Genomic DNA, 22,566 nt, shown 5'->3' with positions numbered 1-22,566 from the left:
ATAATGGGTCTAATAAGGGATGAGTACAGTGAGACAATGACCTCCTTTTTTCTGGATGAAAGCCCTTAGTGAGGAGGTGTGCCACATAGAAGGATTTCCTGACTGTTGTGGTGATGTGGTTATCAAAGGTGAGACCACTGTCCACCTGTGTCCCTAAGTCTCTTATCACACTTTTGCTGTTTAGTGTACTGCCACCTATGTGGTAATTCACGTGTACATGTTTTTTCCCAAAGGGGATAACTATACATTTCTTGGCATTGAGCTTGAGCCCATGGCTCTGCCACCAAGCATCTGTTTCTGTAAGGCTCCTTTGCAGAATATCCACATCATTTGGGGATTCAATAATGGCTCCCAGTTTGCAATCATCTGCGAACTTTGTTAGCCAGAGTCCCTTAGTGTTGGCCTGTACTTCAGAGAAGTAGATGCCAAACAAGAGCAGTCCCAGGACTGAACCCTGAGGTACTCCACTTGTCACTTGTCTAGAGCTGGATTTGGAGTCAGCTACTTTTACAGTGTAGGTTCTGTCAGTAAGCCAGTTGGCAGCCTATCGAATGATGTAGGGATTAATGCCCAGCTTAGTAAGTTTATCTATGATTCCAGAGTGGGGTATGGTGTCGAAGGCCTTGGCGAGGTCCAGATAGGCTGTGTGGACTGCCTTAACCTCATCCACAGCTCTGAAGCCAAATTCAAAGAAGTCACTCAGGTTCAGGAGACAAGATCGGCCCTTCACAAACCCAAACTGGATGGGGTTCCAGTGTTTGAAGGTTGCTAATGTCTTTGTTTATAAGTTCCATGACAATACGTTCCATCGCCTTGCAGATCAGGCTCGTCAGACTGATGGGACGGTAGTTCCCAGGATCCAAGGTGGATCCACCCTTGTGGAGTGGGATAACTGTAGCTGTGCGCCATTTAGTGGGCATGAAGCCTGAGCTGAGGCTATGATTAAACATGACACTTAGGTAAGGTGGCAGTTAATTTTGTAGTTCATATAGTACACAGCCCGGGATGTCGTCTGGTCCTATGGATGCTGTATTCTTAGCTTTGGAGAGTGCAATTTCTACCTATGTGGCCGTTATTACCGGAATTTGGCACTCTTTTGGTATTGAGATAGGCCATTTAGGGGGTGAGAGGGGGTGAAGTTGGCACTGAATCGATCTGCCAGGATATTGGCAATATTCTTGGGATCAGTATATTTAATGCAGTAATAGTTTACCAACAGTTCACCAAACATTAGAGAAGCAACATTCTAATCTGTACTGTGCATCTCTCACTCACACAAAGTTCAGCTTCCACAGGGCCTCCAGTTCCCTGGGCACCATGGGCATTGCTTTAAACATGATTTTAACATTTTTAAATGCCAGCTTATACTGCTTAGTTTGCTCATATACTGGGACAATGTAGAAAAGGCATTTTCCATGTTCAAACCTATGAACTGGTACTTGATTTTGTTGTTCCTCCTTCTGTTAATAGAGTTTGTGCAGTAATCCTTTCCAAACAGGAAGCAGCATCAGTATCAACAAAAAAACATTGCCACTAGTGCAGAGAGGTCACAGGAAGCCACAGAGAAAAAAATCTATTTTTCCAAAAGGCACAAGAATAGGTGAGCAGATAAGAATGAACCCGCAAACAGCACAAATACAACACCACTAAACTAGCACAGGTGGAAAATGCCAACAGTATTGTACAGAACAGTAAAATATTCCAAAAAAGAGCAGACCAATACTCCAGAAGCAAATTATAAATATGGATATTTAATTGTAACTTCTATGCTCTAGCATAAATTTCACAAAACACCCAGGGACAAGGTCTGAATGGCTGAATTTTGCAACTTATTCAAAAATTGGGAGAAAGAAGACCTTTCTTTTAAACAGAAAAATGTTATTTCAAACATTTCCCCCTGCGGTAATTCAAAGAACTTTATGAAACCCTGGTCATGGGTCTGTTGTGGGATTTATGCTGGACCATGGACTTTACCACTAAATATTCATATTTATAATTGGCTTCTGGAGTGCTGGACTATCCTTTGTGGAATATTTTAGGTTTCCATGCACTCCTATTGGTGTTTTCCAAGTGTGAAAATGTTGTAGTGTTGTGTGCTTGTGTGTGTTTTTATATATGTATTTATAGACTTATATATTTATACATACACACACACACACACACACACATATATATATATATATATATATATATATATACATATATGTGTATATATAAAACTATATTAATAAATAGTAAATGTTTCATAGAGTTAATTTAAAGAGTGATCATTTTAGAATGAATATAAAATGACTGTATTGTAAAAAAAATATATATATTTTTTGCAGGGATAGGCAAGCCCACTGCACCCCCAAACTCCTTGATAATTATATATACCAACTCTGAAATCATACAATGGGGGATGAACAATGTCAACGTACCAGATCCTACTGTAGGACTGTGTCTCAGGGAGAGTATTCAGCAGACTAAAATACAATTTAAAAGAGCATTCGCTACTCTGAGTGTTCACTTTTATCAACTGCAACCATATATATATATATATATATATATATATATATATATATATATATATATATATATATATGTGTGTGTGTGTGTGTGTGTGTGTGTGTGTGTGTGTGTTTTGTGTGTGCATGTGTGCTGTGTTCTGGGCTTAAGTCGGTTAGCTTTTTACTACCTGACTATGTAAATTATATGAGCACCAGTTTTGCAGTGACTTACATGATGAGTGGTAGAGCAGTGATTAGCATCATCATCTTGCGGCAAGATGTTCTCCAGTTCAGTTCTTGGCTAAGGTTCCTTCTAATGCTGAGTCTGCATGTCCTTATTATGTTCATGTGTGGTTTTTTTTCTGGGTACTCCAGTGTCCTCCCACATACAAAGACATGTTGTATGTTAATTGGAATCTCTAAGTTCTTCCTAGGGGTGTGTGTGATGCAGAAAAAAAAGCCTGGCAATCTTCTTCTGCCATACCCTTATCTATTAAACTGCATGGATGATGAAGGGTGTTCACAGTGTCAGTCTAGAAGATGGGCATGACTTCTAAGCCTTGATGGAGCACTCTTTGCCCCTGGTGGTTTTTTAACTGTGAAACATTTAGCAGGGTACCACATAAATGCTTTTATCACAGGGGCAAATAAGCAATGACCATTCATTTGGAAACTACAGCTGCTTGAATTATATATATATGAATTTCTGCATCAAGCACTAGTTCTTCAGTGTTATAGTTTGTAAATTACATCTAACTTACTTCCAAGATCAATCGCTATGGTTTATACATGGGGTTAGAATACGTTACTGTGCTATCAGCTGCCCTGTAGTCATTTCTTATCCTGCATGCAAGGGGCCTGTATTATGATGATGATGATTGCTTTTTATACTAACCTGAATCTTTGCTGTCCTACCAACATTAAAGCACATCCATCCTAAAATAATTCTTTAAATAGGTACAAGTTTTAGAAAGGATTTATGCCGTTAGATTGATAGGCAGACTGTCGAATGTCAGAGCACTGAATTCAAAGTAGCAAAAGCACTATACAGCAAAAAGCCAGCAGGTTGACTACACAAACACACACACACACACACACACACACACACACACACACACACACACACACACACACACACACATGCACACAACCATTGAAAGAAGGCATTTGGCAAGGGGACTGCATCCCCCACCCCTTTATTTTTATAGACTCTGTGCTTGCCCAACTACAAGGCAGTATGTGACTCCAAGAGCTATGTTATTCACAGACAGCAGCATTTGTTTCAGCAAAGATGCCTTTTAAGTGCTTTGATAATAGAGTCATTTATTACAACAATGCTTTGATGCCTGGAATTAAACAGATTTGCCATTCAGGCATTCTTACACTGATATGTTTCCTTTCATAATGATCCTAGTAACTATAATGCTGCCATTCTTACAAAGTGGAATTCTTTGTTACCTAGGTTAAAATGGAATTTTGAGATGGCTGTTTTATAACAGAAGTCTGTGGGTCTACAACAGACTAATACAGTCATATATTATGTTTTGAAGCTCTCCTAACAGTACTCTGAGGTACCTGAAAAACAATTTAACTATATCTTCTAACATACCTTGTGTTGATAAATGTGGATTTTTCACAAGCCTCAGGTGTCCAAGACAAACATTTAGGAAACATTCTGTCTACATGTGTTTCTGTCCAAATCCTTCCACCTTTTGTTATAATGTTAATCAATTTTTAATGGGTAACGTAAGTCTTTCAGGTGTGTTCCTGTTCTTTTTCTCCGTATCCATATCCATTACTTCTGAAGTCCTAGATGAATCTCTTGACTGTAACTAACATGGCTGTGCTGGACCTAGTTCCTTGCTTGCTGAGATAAACTGCATATCTTAAATCTGTGTTTTGCATACCCCTTTGACTTTCTCACACCATCACTCTTTTCTTTATTATTGCAGGCTGGCAAGGCTTTGATTGAAGAGGATCACTGTGCAAAAGATGACGTGAAAAATAAACTCAATGAGCTGAACAGCATGTGGGTGGAGCTGTACAGCAAAATGGTGGAAAGGGGTGATAAGCTGCGACAAGCTGGCCAGCAGGAACAACTTATGGAACTTTTACAGGTATGCAGCATGGAAAATAATGTGCACTCATGACAGCTTTTATATGCAAAATGTAATGCACTGTTTTTTTTAGTTTTTACTAGCAAATTTCTTAAATCTTGGAATCTGCTGTATGTGGGTATCATTATCACACAGGATTCAAAAAGAATGTCATCAATTCATAAAATTCTTAAATGACATACCACACCTTTTGTGTAATGCTTTCGAGAGTTAGCAGTATTTCATTGCAAGAAAAAAATCAGTGCACACTACAGGTTTATGCACATAGTAGCAAGTAAATTAAAAGTATTTTAAAGATTGATCAGCCTTCTGGACTTGTCAGTACCATCAAATCTGGACACCCCCCTCTCAATCTGGCATTGCATGGAAGAAATCTTTCTTTAAATGCACAGATTTACTCAGAGCTAGTGTCTACCAGCAGTTCCTAGGATCATCTGCATGAAAAACAACAATCACTTTTAGGCCACAACTGAAATTACATTAGCTGTTGACGTCTTGACCATGACCCATTTGGATTCCATGTCTCTATCCTTCCCATGTGCACAGGAAAACCTCTTCTGCAGGTGAGAACTGAATTTATCTGCACAGAATGATTGTGTAGATATTACCAAGACACTGTCTTTACATATTTAAATGTCCCAGTTCTGTTCAGTAAGTGCCTATTTTCCTAACCCAGCTCATTACCAAATGATGATTAGTTAATAGTTCAGCACTCCACCCCTCCTCAAGATGGATCCACCCATCCTCCCCTGCCTGTGCCATCAAGTGCCTGAGACACTAATCAAATTCATTCTGCCTGTGCAGTCAGGGCTGTATCCATCTACTCCAAAAGTGCAGGCACACATTAGTGTTTGTTATGTGTTTCCCTCTGGCCTAATTTGTTGCTGAATATACCTTGTTCAATCATGTCATCTACCTGGTTATCAAACATTAAATAAGTAAATAATTAAAGTACCCAAACTATACTAAGGAGAGAAAGAAACAAGTAAACACTTTGCCTAGAATTTAACCCATGAGCAGAGTTGAATCCAGCACTAGGTGACCTAGGCAGTCACCTAGGGCCCACTGGCTGGGAAGATGCCCACTGGCCATAGGGCTGGTACATTAGTTTTTTAATTAAAAAAAAATACATAGGCTCTGTAAAAGGGCATTCTTCTTTAAGAAAACCCTTGGTGTCTGTACATCCCTGCACACACCAGCTGTTGCCTACTCTTCTTATTTTCCACGTTCCATGCACAGAATTTAAATACAAGACATATCTACTTCTGAAAGACCATCCATTGGTGCTGAATTAAGCATAGACAAATGACCGTCTATCCATGGATGTTAAACAGACTTGCTTATGCAGAATTAAGGTGTGTGTGTGTGTTTAATGCCCTAGTTAGGGATGACAGGTTAGTTAGTTTGCTCAGGTTAAAACCCTGTACCTTGGTTACAGGAGTCAAGAGCCTTAATCCTCTACACCAACTGCCAGACTATCCAACAAAATAAGGATTTCAGTGCATTTTCAAGGAATTGAGTTTCAGTGCATTTTCAAGGAATTGTGAGCTTCAATGGAAGAGAATTTTACTGCTGCCCTTGCTAAGTCTGTTTTCAATGGACAACTGTTTTGTTTAGCAAATGATCATCACTGTTTGTGCTATAGAATTTGAAGCAGTGTTAGTAGCACAACAAATAGCATACTTGCTTTTTGATGCAGAAGACTGTGTGTTCTACTCCCATATCATGTAAACGGATTGCTGATACTGTGTTGTACTTTAAGGGGCAGGGGTACTGCACTCATGAGTATGTTCTACTTTGGATGAGATGCCTAGTAACTATCAAACTGTTGTCTGTTTGCCATCCATTCCCTATTGCGATATTACCAGCATACCATTTATTTTTAAATGTAACACAGACAATTTATTCTTCAAGGGCAGCAGACACTGAACTTGTAAATGAAACTGTACTGAAATATAAAGTTGTTTGCTAGCAATAAACTCTTCATTAGTTACAGATCTTTTTAATATGGAATTATTCAGATGACTTTTACTTCTACAGACATTGTGTATATTGACTGATATTAGCGGATTGTAATGAAAAACGTTTCAGTGGCCTTTTATGGTTGAAATTGGGCAGTTTGTCATTATTGGTTCATATGCTTTGTTTCATTGCTTACTGGAAAAATGTTCATAACCACAAATTAAAACACACTCTAACAAGTGGTGCCATATTACACAAGGAATATAATTTAAAAGAATCAGAAAGCTGGATCAAAGAACACATGCATGTGTGCATAGTCCTACAAATGTGTGCAAGGGGCCTATGGTTTGAAAACAGCCCAAAGTTAAACTTAATCTGCCTCTAGCCATATGCATTTTCTTTGAATGTTCGTGTTAATGCCATTCCAATGGATGTGAGTTCCAAGAGCAGATAACGTTTACTGTCAATGCTAAGTCTGTTTTCATTGTGAGACTGTATTGTTTTGTTTAGCAAATGTCCATCAGTGTTTGTGCTATAAAATTTGAAATAAAACTTTTAAATTAAATCCAAATATCTGTAATCATTGTAGAAGTAAAGAAGAAAACAGTATGTACACTGACAGGTTTGAACAGTGTTTATGGTAACTGGGAGAACTAACCTCCCTAATGGGAAACTGGAATGGCTATGGGGGGCTGCTGTGTGTGTGTGTGCGTGTGTGTGTGTGTGTGTGTGTGTGTGTGTGTGCGTGTGTGTGCGTGCGTGTGTGTGCGTGTGTGTATGTGTGTGTGTGTGTTTGTGTGCGTGTGTGCGTGTGTGTGTGTGTGTGTGTGTGTGTGTGTGTGTGTGTGTGTGTGTGGAGGGGCATCCATTACTCTGCCTAGGGCCCCATATGACCATGATGGTACATCCACAATGACAACATAGGAGAAGTTTGTGCAAATTCCAGTTAGTACATTTCATTCCTCAACGTTTTAGCTTGTTTGACTTTACATAAGTTAAAGTCACAATCTTGTAAAAAAAATGAAAAATATCAGTTATAGCATAGCCCAGGTGTTCACTCTGAAAAAAGATTAGCACTCTTGTTCATTTGCAGCTGCAACCTGTTACTACTAGGATGTTATTTCAGCTGGTCTAAACTCAAATGCCAAGACAGGCTGCTCTTTCTGTCTTCAATTTGGATTTGTTATGTAGTCTTCATGCTTTTGAATAATAAATCATTTGAATAAAAGATAACAATTAAAATGGCAACTAAATATAAAAGAAAGCCTGTCGAGCAGCCAGTTCTGCATCTTTGAAGTTTGAATATACCCTACAAAGTTTCAGTTTTGCAAGTTACATCATTCATACACCCTTTCAATGACAGTATCATGAGTGGCTTACATTCTTATCCCAGCTAAGACTCTTCTTTACTCTCTTCACTTTTACTGGGTTTCATAAATCATCTTACCATACTGGTGGTTCTATATAAAGTGTGAAATGACAATGGGGTATACACTAATAAAGTTAAACGTGCCTGTGTCTTTTACAAAGTTGTTGTTTAATGCAATGGAAGAAATGTAAGCCTTATCAGTAAAATCAGCTACCTGTTGATCCATGTGTGTTTACAGGATGCTAAAGAAAAAATTGAAAAGATTGAGAAGATGCTTCAAAATGATGACACTGGACATGACCTGCGCTCAAGTCGGGATCTTCTGAAAGAGCACAAGCAGCTGGAGAATGAGACCCTGGAGCTGGCAGACAAAATGAATGCTATTGTTTCCCATGCAAAACAGATGGCCACAAACCACTTTGACTCACAGAGAATCCTCCAGGAAACTCAGAAATACTTAGAGTGGTAAGTTACAGCTGTTCATTTCCACTGGGGGGGGGGGGCACAGTGGCACAACAGATAGAGTTGTCACTTCACAGCAAGAGGTTCTCAGTTCAGTTTGTGGCTTGAAAGCCATCTGTGTGCAGAGTCTGCATATCCTCCCTGCATTCTTGTGGGTTTCTTCTGGGTGCTCCAGTTTTCTCCTACATTCCAAAGACATGCAGTAGGTGGATTGGACACTTCAAATTGGCCCTAGGTGTGTGTGCACATCTGCATATGTGGTATGGAAGAACTACTGTGGCAAGCCTAGCCATGTGGCACGGTAAACATTGGCTCTAGATGATTGTCACTTTTGCAGTGACACCCTGACCCTATGTTCAAAAATGGGAAAAAGAGGTTGTGGACAGATAGATGGATTTCCACTGGGAAGGAGACAAGAAACAAACACGATTGAGATAATAGGAGTCGTTAAATAAAAGAGGCTGCTCTTTTTGCAGTAATGATGTAATCAGCTGAGGGTATACTGTTTACAATAGCAAATTATAGGGAGTCACAATCTGAAAACTGCACAATGCTTACTTGTACTACTTGTAAAATGTTCACAAGTTAATATGCTTAGTTGCATGGGTTAAGCTAAAAGTTTGTTTTCTGCTACCTTTTAAGCCAGCCATGTTGTAGATCACAATTTGCTTCTCTAAGATGGCTAAGTCCAGCTGCATGTTATTTATCCAAGCTGTTAAACTAAATCTGATGTGGTGTTCATCACTTACTCTATCTGGAGTAGAGCACATTTTTACCCTTGGTATGGAACCATGTCCTGTATGATCTGTGTGCAGCATATTTTAATGTACATATGTATCATTTATCTATGCTGTTTTATTCACTACATAATTTAGCCAGGGGGATAAACTGAACCAATTTTATTTATTTATTAATTTGTCTTTATTACCCAAGAAAGTTTGACTGGACAGAGCTCATTCGCAGTGGAGACCCTGAGAGAGAACAGCAGCAGATACATTTAATATACTCATGATAAAACACATTTTTTGCAACAATATATTAAATAAATAGTTATTAAGACATCTAGATGTAAATAGGTAATAGTTTTGTAGTGACATTATACAAAGATAAAACAGGTAACAGGTATTTCGCCTGTGGTGGCATTATACATAATATTAAATTTTAAGTATAAAACATTACGTATGCAAACAGTTCATGTGCAATACATGTAAAAAGCTGACGTTAGATATGACTTATAAGACAATGATAAGGAGGATTACACTCTAGATATTTGGAATAAATAATTTATGTGTCATTTGCTCCAGCATTTAAATACCCACATATTAGCCTGTATCTTTTAAACAAGCTCTTGTGATGCGTAGTACTAAAACCTTTTGCTGCCAATACAATGTGTCTGCTAATTATCTCAGCTGTTGTTTCAAATTCACGTCTGAGGCAATATAGCACAGAACCTGGGATTTTGTATATTTTTTTCTGAACCCAGCTATCCTCAGCTGAATGTTTATTTTTGTTTTATTTTATTTTTGTTTACTGGGGTACTACAGTGATCACAATTCACTACTTGCAGGTACTGCCTGGGTGAAATAACTCACAAAGAAAAAAAAAACAGACAACAGAGAGGCAGAATGCTGTACATATATATATATATATAAAAAAGAACAGAAAGTAATGGTGTGTAACAAAAAATGTGCAGTCACAATTAATTGAAGTGGCAACAGTTATGAGAGAAATGCAACTTTTAAAATTCTCATGATTATATTTTAGGTTTGTTGAAAATGCTGTGGGGTAATGAGTGTCAGGACATGGGATGCTATGAGAGATAGGAGGTGTTAGCACTTGAAGACAGTGAGGCTTAAGGTTGAGAGGCCCTTATGTGATGTAGTCTGCTGTGCGGCAAGAACAGTTTGATTTGGTGTGGAGGAATTTTTTAAGTAATGCTGTGAAGGTGGAGAGTTCCTTAGGTGGTTGGGAAGGAACTCCCATACTTCAGGAGCGAGGACAGAGAAAGAGTTGTTGATGAAGTGTAGCCTGGTTTATGGGTGCTGAAGTGGGGGGTTGTTTCAGAGATGCATCTGCGGTTATAGTATGTGTGTGTTTAGTATAAAATCTCAGCTAGCAGGTCTGCTCTGTGCTGCAATGGCAGGCATTTATTTTTTCTGAGGGAGAGGCACTGGTGCTCATTAGAGGCTGAGTTAGTGATGACAACACAGATTTTGTTTTCAATAGTTTGTAGTGTAGAGGAATTTTTTCTTAGAGGCCGTGGCTATTATAGGTAGTCCATAGGTATAAGTTGGACCAGAAAGAATTCTTTGCCCATAGATGCCCTGGCTGGTTTGGATAGGTAGAGTTAAATTTTCCAGGCCCAGAAGAGAAGGTTGTTAACCTTCTTCCTTGATTTTTCAATATGCATATTGACTATTAGTGATTGGTCTACCCACAAACCAAAGTATTTGAAGTAGTTGTTTGGTGGGCCACAAAGAATGGTTGCCCAAATGGCATTTTTTTTTTCTTTTTTTTTTTCAGGATTAAGTATTAGTTTGTGGTTAATGCGCCAGGAACTGAGGTAGTTAATGTCTTTTTGTAGTTGTGTTATGACTGTAGAGCAGCTATGGCTGGACTTAACCAGTCCCATATTATCAATACAGAGGATGAGTTGTAGAGTAGGATACATGCCCCTAAGCAAGTTGTTTAACATCCTAGCTTCTATTAACATCTTAGCTCCTATATACCTTTGTAAAAGGAATATCTGGGCTTAGTAGGCTTGAGTAAGAAAATAAAAAAGACAAAAACACAGCCTTCCTGCCATGGTATATATTATCCCACCCACATGCTGGTTTTAGTTATAAGCGAACGTTATTGTTATTGGGCTGTCAAAAAGAAGGGGCTATCTAATCAGAGACCATTATACTGTTTTGATAGTTTTGCTTAAAATATATATAAAAGAGAGACATTTGTTCTGCAGTTTGTGTAGATAATAAGTCAGGTGAATGTGGTCTAGTTTTAGATGAAAAACCAGTGGATTAACCCACTTCTGTCTCTTTAAAATTCATACCTTTCTGATTGAAATGACAAATTTATATTGGCGCTATGTAGTCCCATACTAAATTATATGCAGCAACTGTTTGTCAAGGAATGGAGCTTCACGACTCCAGTAAATTGGCCATGTCTACCATGACACTGTTAACTGTGGTGGATGGGTCCCAGGTTTAGTTAATCCTCTGTTATTCTAAAAGTGTATTAATTCTGGTTTAAGCACTTGGGCTTTCAAGCCAGTTATTTTACATTAAGAGGGTTCGTGGTCCGCACTCTTGTGGGAGGAGAGGCTGGACTCTGCCCTTCTGAGCTGGGAATTTCTGGTTAAAGGCTTATAGTGCATGCATATCTGAACTGTTTCTTACTGAAGTTGGTGCGCCTTGTTTGCTGTGGCATAGACTGGATTCGGGCCTGCTGGATCTAGCTTTGTTTGTGTAACTTGAGCACTAATCCAGACATTCTCTAAAGTATTCAATGGTATTTATTACTGCTTGGTTGTAACTTGATTAAAGTGTAGCTATCATTCAAGTCTTTTGGATTAAGCACTTGGGCTTCAGACCAGTTGTTTTACATTAGGAAGGTTTGTGGCAAGCACTGTGGTGGCAGGACAGGTAGCTTTCATCCTTCTAAGTTGGGAACTGCTGATTGAGAGCCCAGTGTCCAAGTGTATTAGTTCTGGTTTAGGCGCTTGGGCTTCAGGCCAGTTATTTTACATTAAGAAGGTTCGTGGACTGCACTCTTGTGGGAGAAGAGGCTGGACTCTGCCCTTCTGAGCTGGGAATTTTCTGGTTAAAGGTTTATAGTGCCTGAATATTTGAACTGTATCTTACTGAAATTGGTTCACCTTGTTTGCTCTAGCATAGACTAGATCCAGGCCTACTGAATCTAGCTTTGTTTATATACTTGTTGTTTGTTTGCTTGTTATTTCCTGGAAGCTAATTCACCTAATACGCAACTTCTCAGCTTCTGTGGATCACTAGTGATATCTGCATTGCTTACTGTACTTATTTCCTTGTTTCACTTGAAAGAAAGTTACTGTTTGTCGTTTTGCATTTAGTTACTTGTATCACATTGCACTCAAGTTACCTGGCACTTGCTCACTAAAGCAATTATATAAGTCAGCACTAAAAATTAAAAGCACTACACCCTCACTCCCCACTGGCCCTTGTTTTCAATTAAGGATTTCCCAATATTATTCTAGCATGTCCAAAGGTCAGTTGTCAATCTCCTCTCCGGTCCAGCTGGTGAATCTGGGAATCTTGAGGCAATGTTATAACTGCCTCATGTACACAGACAACCCTCTCCTCCTCCCACATAACACAAATACTTGCGAGAGATGCAGCTATTTAGCCAAACTGGAGGCTGAGCTCTCTCAACTCAGGACTGGCAAGACCAGACAGGAGGAGAAGGCAACTACACACACCACAAAACCAGCCTCACATAATGCTACCACTCCACTGAATCAAACACATAAACACACAAAGACATACTCGAGGCTCTGAGTAAAATTTACCTAAACAGCAGAGGCCTCCAAAGCAGACACCCAAACAACTGCTACCTCAAGACACCCCACAAGCAACACATAAACCACAAAAGCAGTGTGCAAAGCAGTCACAGCCCTTAAGGCCAAATACAACACCAAACATACTTGTCATAGGTGACTCCATAGTCAGACACACTGACGTCCCACTCACCAGGCTGAACAAGGAGAGGGTCACAGTCAGCTGCCTATCGGGCGCTAGAATCCGCCACATAACACAAGCACTCGGGTCACTCCACAGCAAGTACAAATATGACACAGTCATTGTCCATGCTGGTGTGAGCGACCTGAGACGCACCTCCCTGGACTGCATGAAAAGAGACATAGAGGAGCTCTCTGATTATGTAGCCCAGGCAGGTATGACCCTAACCCTGAGCAGTATCCTTCCTTCACCAAGAATGATGCCACAATATAGAGACAAGATGATCAGCTTTAACAATTGGCTTAATGTCTGGTGTCATTCAAAGGGGATCCAGTGTCTGTCTGCCTGGGATGACATGCTTGACAAGCCACGCTGCTTCGCAAGGGACGGCTTGCACCTGTCACCCCTGGGATTCCGGATATTGGCTAAGGCTCTTGCCACCCCCATAGTGCCTTTTTAGGCAAGGCTCAAATTCTAAACCTACCACCCTAGAAAACAAAAATGGGAAGAAATTGAGGGTAATGCTGCTCAATGCCAGAAGTCTAAATCTCAAAATGCACGCACTCGAGGCCCTTCTCAGTATGGAGAACATCGATGTCTGTGCTGTAACTGAAACCTGGTTCAAGGCTCCTGAGAGCACCCGGCACTATTAGGTTTTACCTCATATCATGCGTTCCGCCCCAAAACCCGGACCACTCCACAAAAGGAGGGTGTATCCATATTCATAAAGGATACTCACACCTCCAGGTTGGTGGCAACGCATGAAGCTTCGAAACCATCCAGGTGCAACTAACAATAGGCAAAACTGCTCTACAAATTGTAGCATGCTACAGGCCACCCTCTCAAACTCAGGAACCCCACACAGCCTTCCTGAAGACACTGGAGGGTATAAATGTATCTCCAAACACCATCATATTGGGTGACTTCAACTACCCGAATATAGACTGGGAACATTACTCAAGCCCTAACTTTCTAGCCCAACGGTTCCTGGAGTTCATAAATTCAAATGCCATGGAACAGCTAGTCACTGTTCCCACGAGAGGAGAAAATATACTAGATCTCATTGTCACAAACATGGGGACAAAATGCTCCACACCGAAGTATATCCCTCATTGGTGAGATCTGATCATAAACTAATCTCACTGGAAATCCACATCCCGCCCCCACCCCAAACAAAAGACCATAGTGAAGAACTTCTCTAAAGCAAACTTCACACTACTCAAGACTGGTGTGGTATCCTTCAAGGCCCCTGAGTCAGAGGAAACCACAACCCAAGCTGTGGAAGCCCTTACAAATGCCTTCTATGAACACCTCCAGGACTGCATGGATCAGGCAATCCCAAATAAAACCAAGACTCTTTCCACAAAGGGCAAACGTCCAGTCTGGTGGACCCCAGCCATTAACAAACTTTACAATAAGAGGAGAAAGCTATTACATGATAGAACAAAATCCATAAAAGGGAAGTCACCCCTGATCATTATTAGTAAAAAATACGAGCACTCATAAAATCAACTAAGGCCAATTTTGAGAGAAAAATTGCCATGGATTCAAAGGACAATCATAAGGCCTTTTTCAGCTATGTTAGGAACCTGGGTGGAAACTCACAGATATGCTCAGAATTAGTCCAAAATGATACAAAAATCACTGAACCCACAGACATTGCCAACATACTGGCAGACAGGTTCAGTGCAAACTTCACCCCTCTCCCCTAAAGGAGAGATAACTATCCCAGCCGAGTGTAGCCTCCCGGACATCTCAAATGCGCAGGTGAAAGCTGCTCTCTCTAAAGCTAAAAACACAGCATCAATGGGACGGATGGTGTCCCCGGCTGTGTGCTACACGAGCTAAATGAGGAATTAAACCCGCACATAAGGCAGCTGTTTAATCTCAGCCTTACCACAGGATACGTGCCCAAGGAGTGGCGACGGCAACTGTGGTCCCACTCCACAAAGGTGGCGCCTCACGGACCCTGGTAATTACCGCCCCATAAGCTTAACAAGTCTAGTCTGCAAAGCTATGGAGAGGATCATAATGGAGCTCATAAACAAAGATATAGGGGACTTGCAGACATTGGACCCGACCCAGTTTGGCTTTGTCAAGGGAAGATCATGCCTTTTGAACTTGGTCGACTTCTTGAAATAGTCACCAAGGCCATTGATGAGGGAAAGGCAGTCCATACAGCCTACCTTGACCTTGCAAAGGCTTTCGACACAATACCCCACTCGGGTATTGTAGAAAAACTTACCAGCTTAAATGTAAACCCATATGTCACAAGATGGGTTGCAAACTGGCTTAAGGACAGAACCCACAGGGTTAGAGTTGCTGGCGCTGTGTCAGACTCCAAGCCGGTCACAAGTGGTGTCCCACAGGGCTCGGTCCTTGGCCCCTATTGTTTGGCATCTACTTCTCAGAAGTACAGGCCAACATGGGAGGACTTTGGCTGACAAAGTTTGCAGATGACTGCAAACTGGGCGCCATAGTGGAAAGTGCATCGGACACTGATATCCTTCAGAAGGGACTCACGGAAACAGATAGCTGGTGCCAGAGCCATGGCCTGAAGTTAAACGCCAAAAATGTATAGTCATACCCTTCGGGAAAAACAAGGTAACCCCAAGCTACCATATAGGTGGCAATCCACTAAGCACAGAAGAGGTTATCAGGGACCTGGGGACCCAGGTTGACAGTGGCCTTTCTTTTGACACTCACATTGCTAAAGTGGTTAGAAAGACCTTCTACATTGCCCACCTGATCATGAAGGGATTCACATCCAGATCTAGTGAGGTCATTGTTCCCCTGTACTCTTCACTTATCAGACCAATGATCGAGTACAATGCCCCATTCGGGATGTATCTCACCTGACATCTGCAGCAATTGGAGAGACCCCAAAAGTTCCTCACCAAAAGGATAAAGGGACTCCAAAATCTGTCATATGCTGCCAGATTGAAGAAACTCCAGCTCTATTCAGTCGCATACCGTCTGCTCAGAGGTGACATGTGCCTGACATACAAGGCCATGTCCAACCCGAATTAATGGACATGCTCCACCTCAAAAATCCAAATCCACCAAAACCACTAGAGCAAGCAACTTGAACCTTAGCCCGGATATAAATAGGGCGTGCTGGAGGGATAGATTTATCACTCAGAGACTCCCTATGCTGTGGAATAAAATCCCGGTCCATGTGAGGCAGAGCACCTCGCTGACTCTGTTCAAGAGAAATCTAGACCTGTGGATGGGAGATCGTAGGTTTACCCCGGGAATCATCTCTGGGTCACTGCTGGACAGAGGCACAACAAACTAATGGGCACAGTATTTTTTCATATAAGGGGTGGCATAAGCCACAATAATTTGGGCTAGGCTTATAAATGCCTTAGGGCAGATAGCCTAGTATAAACCTATGAACCTATGAACCTATGATTTACAGTAAACTTATTTTTACCCGAATCTGATAATCGTGATGGGTGGTCCTAAAATTTCATCTTCTGATTCCTTTAATTCTGCTGTGTCCCTCTTGGCTGTATTAAGACTGCTAAAGCTGATGTTAATGTATTTATATATAAACCTAAGTGAAATATTTAGTTATAGACTATTTCAGGCACCACCGTAGGCCACAATGACAAGAATAAATGATAAGTATAAATATAGATATGTAGAATACTAACAGCTGAAAAAACATTTTTATGCACTGGTTCTTTTAAAGCATTGCTATGCTACTATACTGCCCACCCTAATAGACATTACGGCGGGCAGTATAGTATTATATCAATACCATCCATAACAGATATTATAGCTTACTAGCACAGTGCATATTCTGTTAAAACTTTCTAATGTGATACCAGTTAACCTCTGTTATTCTTGAATGAAAAATGTTTATTTCATTAGATTATGCTTTGCTTATTCTACTGTATGCTAACGCAGCAGGCTTTTCAACACATTTATAGAGTTCTTTCTGAATAGGTTCAAGTCTCTTCAGGTCCCTTTGGCTGAGAGAAGAAAGCTTCTGGAAGCAGCTGTTGCTCTGTTTTCCTTCTATCACTACCATGACCTAGAGATGAAGTGGCTAGCAGAACATATGACTACAGCTAACTCCACCAACTATGGCAGGTCCCTGGATGCTGCACAGACCCTCCTCCAGAAACACAAGGTAAGACCTAGTGTATGCTTGTATAAATTGTTGTATAATTTCTATGGTCAGAAGCACACATCCAAAATTACATTTAAATTACAGCAAATAATTATTTATATATATATATATATATATATATATATATATATATATATATCTACACATATACATACATATACACAGATTTCAGATGTAGATTCCAGAATGTGTCTACTTTTTTAGAATCTGTATTGGGAAATTATGCAATAAATACCAGCAATTACAACACTGATTTCATGGGACCTCTGATTATGAAATCATGGTGTTTAACTCATTGGCAAATGGATGTCATGATCAGAAATTATAGGGTTAGACTGGGACAAATTCTGCTGTGTACCTTTTATAAATTTATTTAGTTTCTGTTTTACGCATAACAATTAAGGATGTAAAAATTCAGATGTGTGATCATGGCCTTAACTGGGGGTGTGATATTTTACTTTTTCACAATCTAGCTTGTACATAGAAACATTTCTTTGACTAAGATATCATATGATTATGGTCATACAGTTGTGGGAAAATCAAGTGTAAATTCTCACTTTTTCTTTTTCATTACCAAGAAAGTTGAACATTTTTATTGATATCAAAATCTGAGACTGTGTAGGTGTTTGCAGGTTATGGTAAGGGTTAGGCAAGGAGATGGAATTAGTGTTTGCATGTTTGCAGGTTAGGGTTAGGTTTAGGTAAGGGGATAGATTTAGGATTGTGCATGTATGCATATTGTGTGTCTGGGCTGTGTTGTGTAGTGGTACTGTACAAAAGGGTTTTTCTAATATAAGGTGCACAATCAAGATTAGCAAGGATTTTTCCAAGGTAAGGTGTGGTTAGCACACATTACTAAGGCGGAGCAGGGAGAAGAAAATATCTGTTTATAATATATATATATATATATATATATATATATATATATATATATATATATATATATATATATAAATTGTTATGGCTAGGCTTGTATAGGCCCCAAGGGCCGATAGCCTAGCACCACCCTATGAGCCTATATATATATATATATATATATATATATATATATATATATATCTATATATGGATCCACCTTGTAATCCCGAAATACTGAAATCCTGAATTTCAGTATTGCGGACTTACAAAGCTGAAAACACTAAATACCGAAACCCCATAACCGCGAAATTTAAAATCCCGAGCACACAATACACATACAGCATAAACATACACACAACTTCCCTCCACAATCAAACAGATAATCCTACACTACAGATAATCAGGGGGGCAAGCCCCTCTGCACCCCCCACCCCCCCACTTAAATATACTAACTTTGAGATCACACAAACAGACACACAAAGGAAACTCACACCCACACATTTCACAGTCCCTCATACACACAGATCACAGTCACGAAACACACTGACACACACTAAAGCCCCTAATGAACGAACACACATACACATACATACTTACCTAAACTTCCACCCATCCATTCATTCACACACCGCACCACTAGAAGCGTGAAATTCAACATCTCCATGCTTCGGGATTTTGAATTTTGCACTTCTGTGTTTTCGTGATTATGAGATTTCGGGTATGTAATTTCAAAATACTGAAATTCAGGATTTCAGTATTTTGAAATTACAAAGTGGACCCATACATATATATGGGGTCTACGTTCATTAATCGAATTTGCACTTATCAGAATTTTAAAAATGTGAGACGACTTCACTGTAACCTTACTATTGTGAATCACTAGATCACCGGTATTTTTTCTAAGGCAAAAAAACACTTGGCCACCAGGGCGAACTTTGCCCTTTTCCCCAGTGTAATGTGATCTCATAGTTGGTATATTTAATTAATGAGGGTGTAAATGGGAAAGCTCCCAGTGTGGGGGGAAAAGCCCCCCACTTTAATGGGTTAAATCTGTGTCCTTTTTTTGTTTTTCCCTGGTGGCCAAATGGGTTATTTCCCTTAGAAAAAAAATATTGGTGATCCTTTGATATGCCATAGTAAAGTTTTGGTGAAGTCTTCTCATGTTTTTAAAAGTCGGATAAGTGTAAATTCAATTAATGATATATACACACACACACATATATATATATATATATATATATATATATATATATATATATATTTATATGTGTGTGTGTATATGTGTGTGTGTGTGTGTGTGTGTGTGTGTGTGTGTGTGTGTGTGTGTAGGGTCTATATCAGTAGATCAATTAGAACAATGACTGAACGCAACCTCCCAGTCTACATAAGCACCAAACAGTGCCTTTAAACAAATCTCATAACCCATAGTACAAAACCTAAACACAAACACCTCCCTCCACTTACAGCTGCTTACCAGAAAGACATCTCATAAACATCCAAACCACGATTAACAAATTTCACTCATATTTCACTCCAACTCACACTACCTTAAAAAAACCCCACAATCGAACATCAGCAGAATAAACACCAATGAAAGCCTCTGTTCACTGAAGCAGTAATAAATATTTTATGCACAAATAATTTGGCATCTTGGATTAAAACAAATGCCTTACACTTAGCTGTATTTATTTGTAGCACTTTACCATCAGAATATGCACACTCATATAACTTTTGTTCCTGCAGTACCACTCTATAAAACTGATCAAACTGAACAAAATGGTATTGCTTTTGCATGGAACAATTACCTCTATAACCCGCACCCCTAACTATGTTGACTCTTCAAATGAATCTCAGGGACAATAGATGGAAAAATAAGAGGAAGAAATTGCTGTCTAGGAGTAAGAGGGAGCGAGCCTTCCTAAACTGGAAAGACTCCCTCTTCAGTTAAACAAGCAAATAAGACTTCTTGTGGAATCCTCCAAAGCAAACTATGAGCCCAAATTAGATTCGTCAACAAAGGACAACACCAGGACTTTCTATAGCTACATCTGTAACCTAAAAAGAAATGCCTAGATTTGTGCAGAACTGGTAGTTAATGATAATACATATCCTGAGCCTGTGGACATAGTTAACCTGTTGGCAGACAGGTTCTGTGAAAACTTTACTCCACTGTCCCCGCCACATGTACCCCATAACATCCCTATCACCTGTCCCCTACCTTGGTATCTCTAAAGAGTAGGGAGTAAATGCCCTCTCTAAGGCCAAAAACACAGCATCTATGGGACCTGATAACATCCCAGGCTGTGTCTTATATGGGCTCCAACATGAATTAGCAACACCATTGGGTATTCTGCTTGTTAATGGCAGCTGTCCACGAGGCAGGTTTTTTCTTCCTTGAGGAGCTTGTTTTGGTCCTATCAGGTATGGCCGAGTCAATGCAGTTATACAGGTGTTGGTATAAATCACTGGTGTAGATCTCGGCATAGTTGCCAGTTCCATCTGAGGGAGGAGGTGCAGTGAAGCTATTTATACCATCCTGTAAGAGGTTATAATCTGCTTTGGAGTAGTTTTTTAGTTTAGTTGCTGCTGGGGTGGAGTTAGATGTGATACTTACTTCTACTGAGACCAATTTGTGGTCAGATCTTACCAGGGAGGACCTCACAGTGGGGGTACTGCAGTAGTCCCCCATATTTTTGAGCACCAGATCCAAGATGTTGTAATGCCTTGTGGGGGTGTCAACCAGCTCTTGCAGGACATTGGAGTTAACGAAATCGAGGAAACTTTGGGCAAATGAGTTTGAGCACGAATAATTTGCCCAGTTAATAGATGGGTAGTTAAAGTCACCCAAAACCATGGTGTTTGGATGTATCTTGATAGACTCAAGCAGATCCAAATAGGCAGAGTGGGTGTTCTGATTCATGGAGGTGGTCTTGTAGCGGGCAATGACTTGAATAGGTGTCCTACCGACAGTTAGCTACCAGATGTCGATACGCTCTACTGATTAGTGATGTTATTACATTTATACTGATAATTTCCTTCTTCACTGGCCTTCTGTAATGTGCAGCAGTGGCACTTCTTAGGATTTACTATACTTTCTATGGTTACCTATTACAACCGCGAAACTGCAGTTGCACGAATACAGAAATGTCGACACATATTGAGCGACCCACGAAAACACCAAACGTTCTGAAGCACGAAATTCGAAATGTCGAATTGTCATAGTTAGCCCTTCTCTGGTATAGCTCCTTAAGGTAAGTGTGCAATAGTTACTGACCTTAGGGTTAGGGTGCGGTATAAGGTAAGTGCATACATAGTACTATATATAAGCTCTAGTTTAGGGTTAGAAGTAGGGTGTTGTTAAGTGTATGCATGTGGATTATTTATTTTGTTTGGGTATAGCTCCTTAACAGAGTTGTACATTAGTTACGGACCTTAGGGTTAGGGTGCGGGTTAAGTTAAGTGCATACATAGTAATATATGTAAGCTTTAGTTTAGGGTTAGAAGTAGGGTTTTGTTAAGTGTATGTATGTGGATTATTTATTTTGTTTGGGTAGGTAGTACATAGCAGGCGGTGGGATTGGCCAACTATGCTGATTCGACATTTTGAATTTCGTGGTTCAGGACGTTCAGTGTTTTCACGGTTCGCTCAATATGTGTCGACATTTCTGTATTCATGTATGTGAGGTTTCCCAGTTATAATATAGACCCGCTTTTTATCTTTGTGTGATACTTCCTGTTTATTCAGTTTAGTGAATATCAGTACTTTTGTCCATATTTCTTTAGACTCTATTTAAACTTTGTATATTAATTATGACCTCTTTGAGCTTTTCTCCCTGAGTCTCCACTGAAAATGGGTATTTCACACAGTTGGACTTTCCAGATAATAAATAAATACATTAAATTAAATAAAATACCTTGTTCAACATGAAAGAGTACAGAGGTTCATGACCAAAAAAATAAATAAATAAATAAAAAGGTGGGGTTGGATACCTGACTTGCCCTGAGGTGCATAAGGGACTGTCTTCTTTTTTTTTGGTCTCATATTGTCTGTAGAGAGAGGAACTTTGGCTTACATTTTGGGCCATGGAAGATCCACTTTACTGCAACACTATGTGTTGTCATGTTTTGTTCGTTAGAAGTTAAAAATAAAAATAGAACCTTTTAACTAAGAATGAGATTCCACAAGCTGCTGTGCTGGTAAACTGTCATGGGTCTTTAACGAATATTCCAATAAGGTTTGAGATTGAATCCTTGTTTTTCCATCTCCCAGATTTTCCTCCAGTCAGCTCCCATGGACACTGCCACCATTGTCTGTAACTGCCTTTAGAGAATGGGAAATCCGTGGAGCACATCCTGATTGGGGAATGAACATTCTCCAGCAGGGTATTAATAGGGTATTAATATTTACTTATTTATTCGTTTGACATTTGTTAATCGGGTTTCAGTGGACGTC

The 22,566-nt window shown here is 39.8% G+C and overlaps 1 protein-coding gene across 1 annotated transcript in view; it reads left to right on the top strand.

Annotated features, from left to right (window-relative positions):
• Positions 1-22,566, top strand: part of SPTBN5 (spectrin beta, non-erythrocytic 5) — a 1,783,454-nt gene that overhangs the window by 594,211 nt on the left and 1,166,677 nt on the right. Inside the window, exons 23-25 of the mRNA XM_044073536.1 lie at positions 4,442-4,606; positions 8,176-8,402; positions 17,069-17,255. Coding sequence (XP_043929471.1) covers positions 4,442-4,606; positions 8,176-8,402; positions 17,069-17,255 — 579 coding nt within the window. The remainder of the gene's footprint in view (positions 1-4,441; positions 4,607-8,175; positions 8,403-17,068; positions 17,256-22,566) is intronic.

This window comes from Protopterus annectens, chromosome 6.part0 (assembly GCF_019279795.1).
Source record: "Protopterus annectens isolate FY-2018-M chromosome 6.part0, PAN1.0, whole genome shotgun sequence".
In the NCBI taxonomy this organism is placed as follows: Eukaryota; Metazoa; Chordata; order Ceratodontiformes; family Protopteridae; genus Protopterus; species Protopterus annectens.
This window is presented reverse-complemented; position numbering and strand designations above follow the sequence as displayed.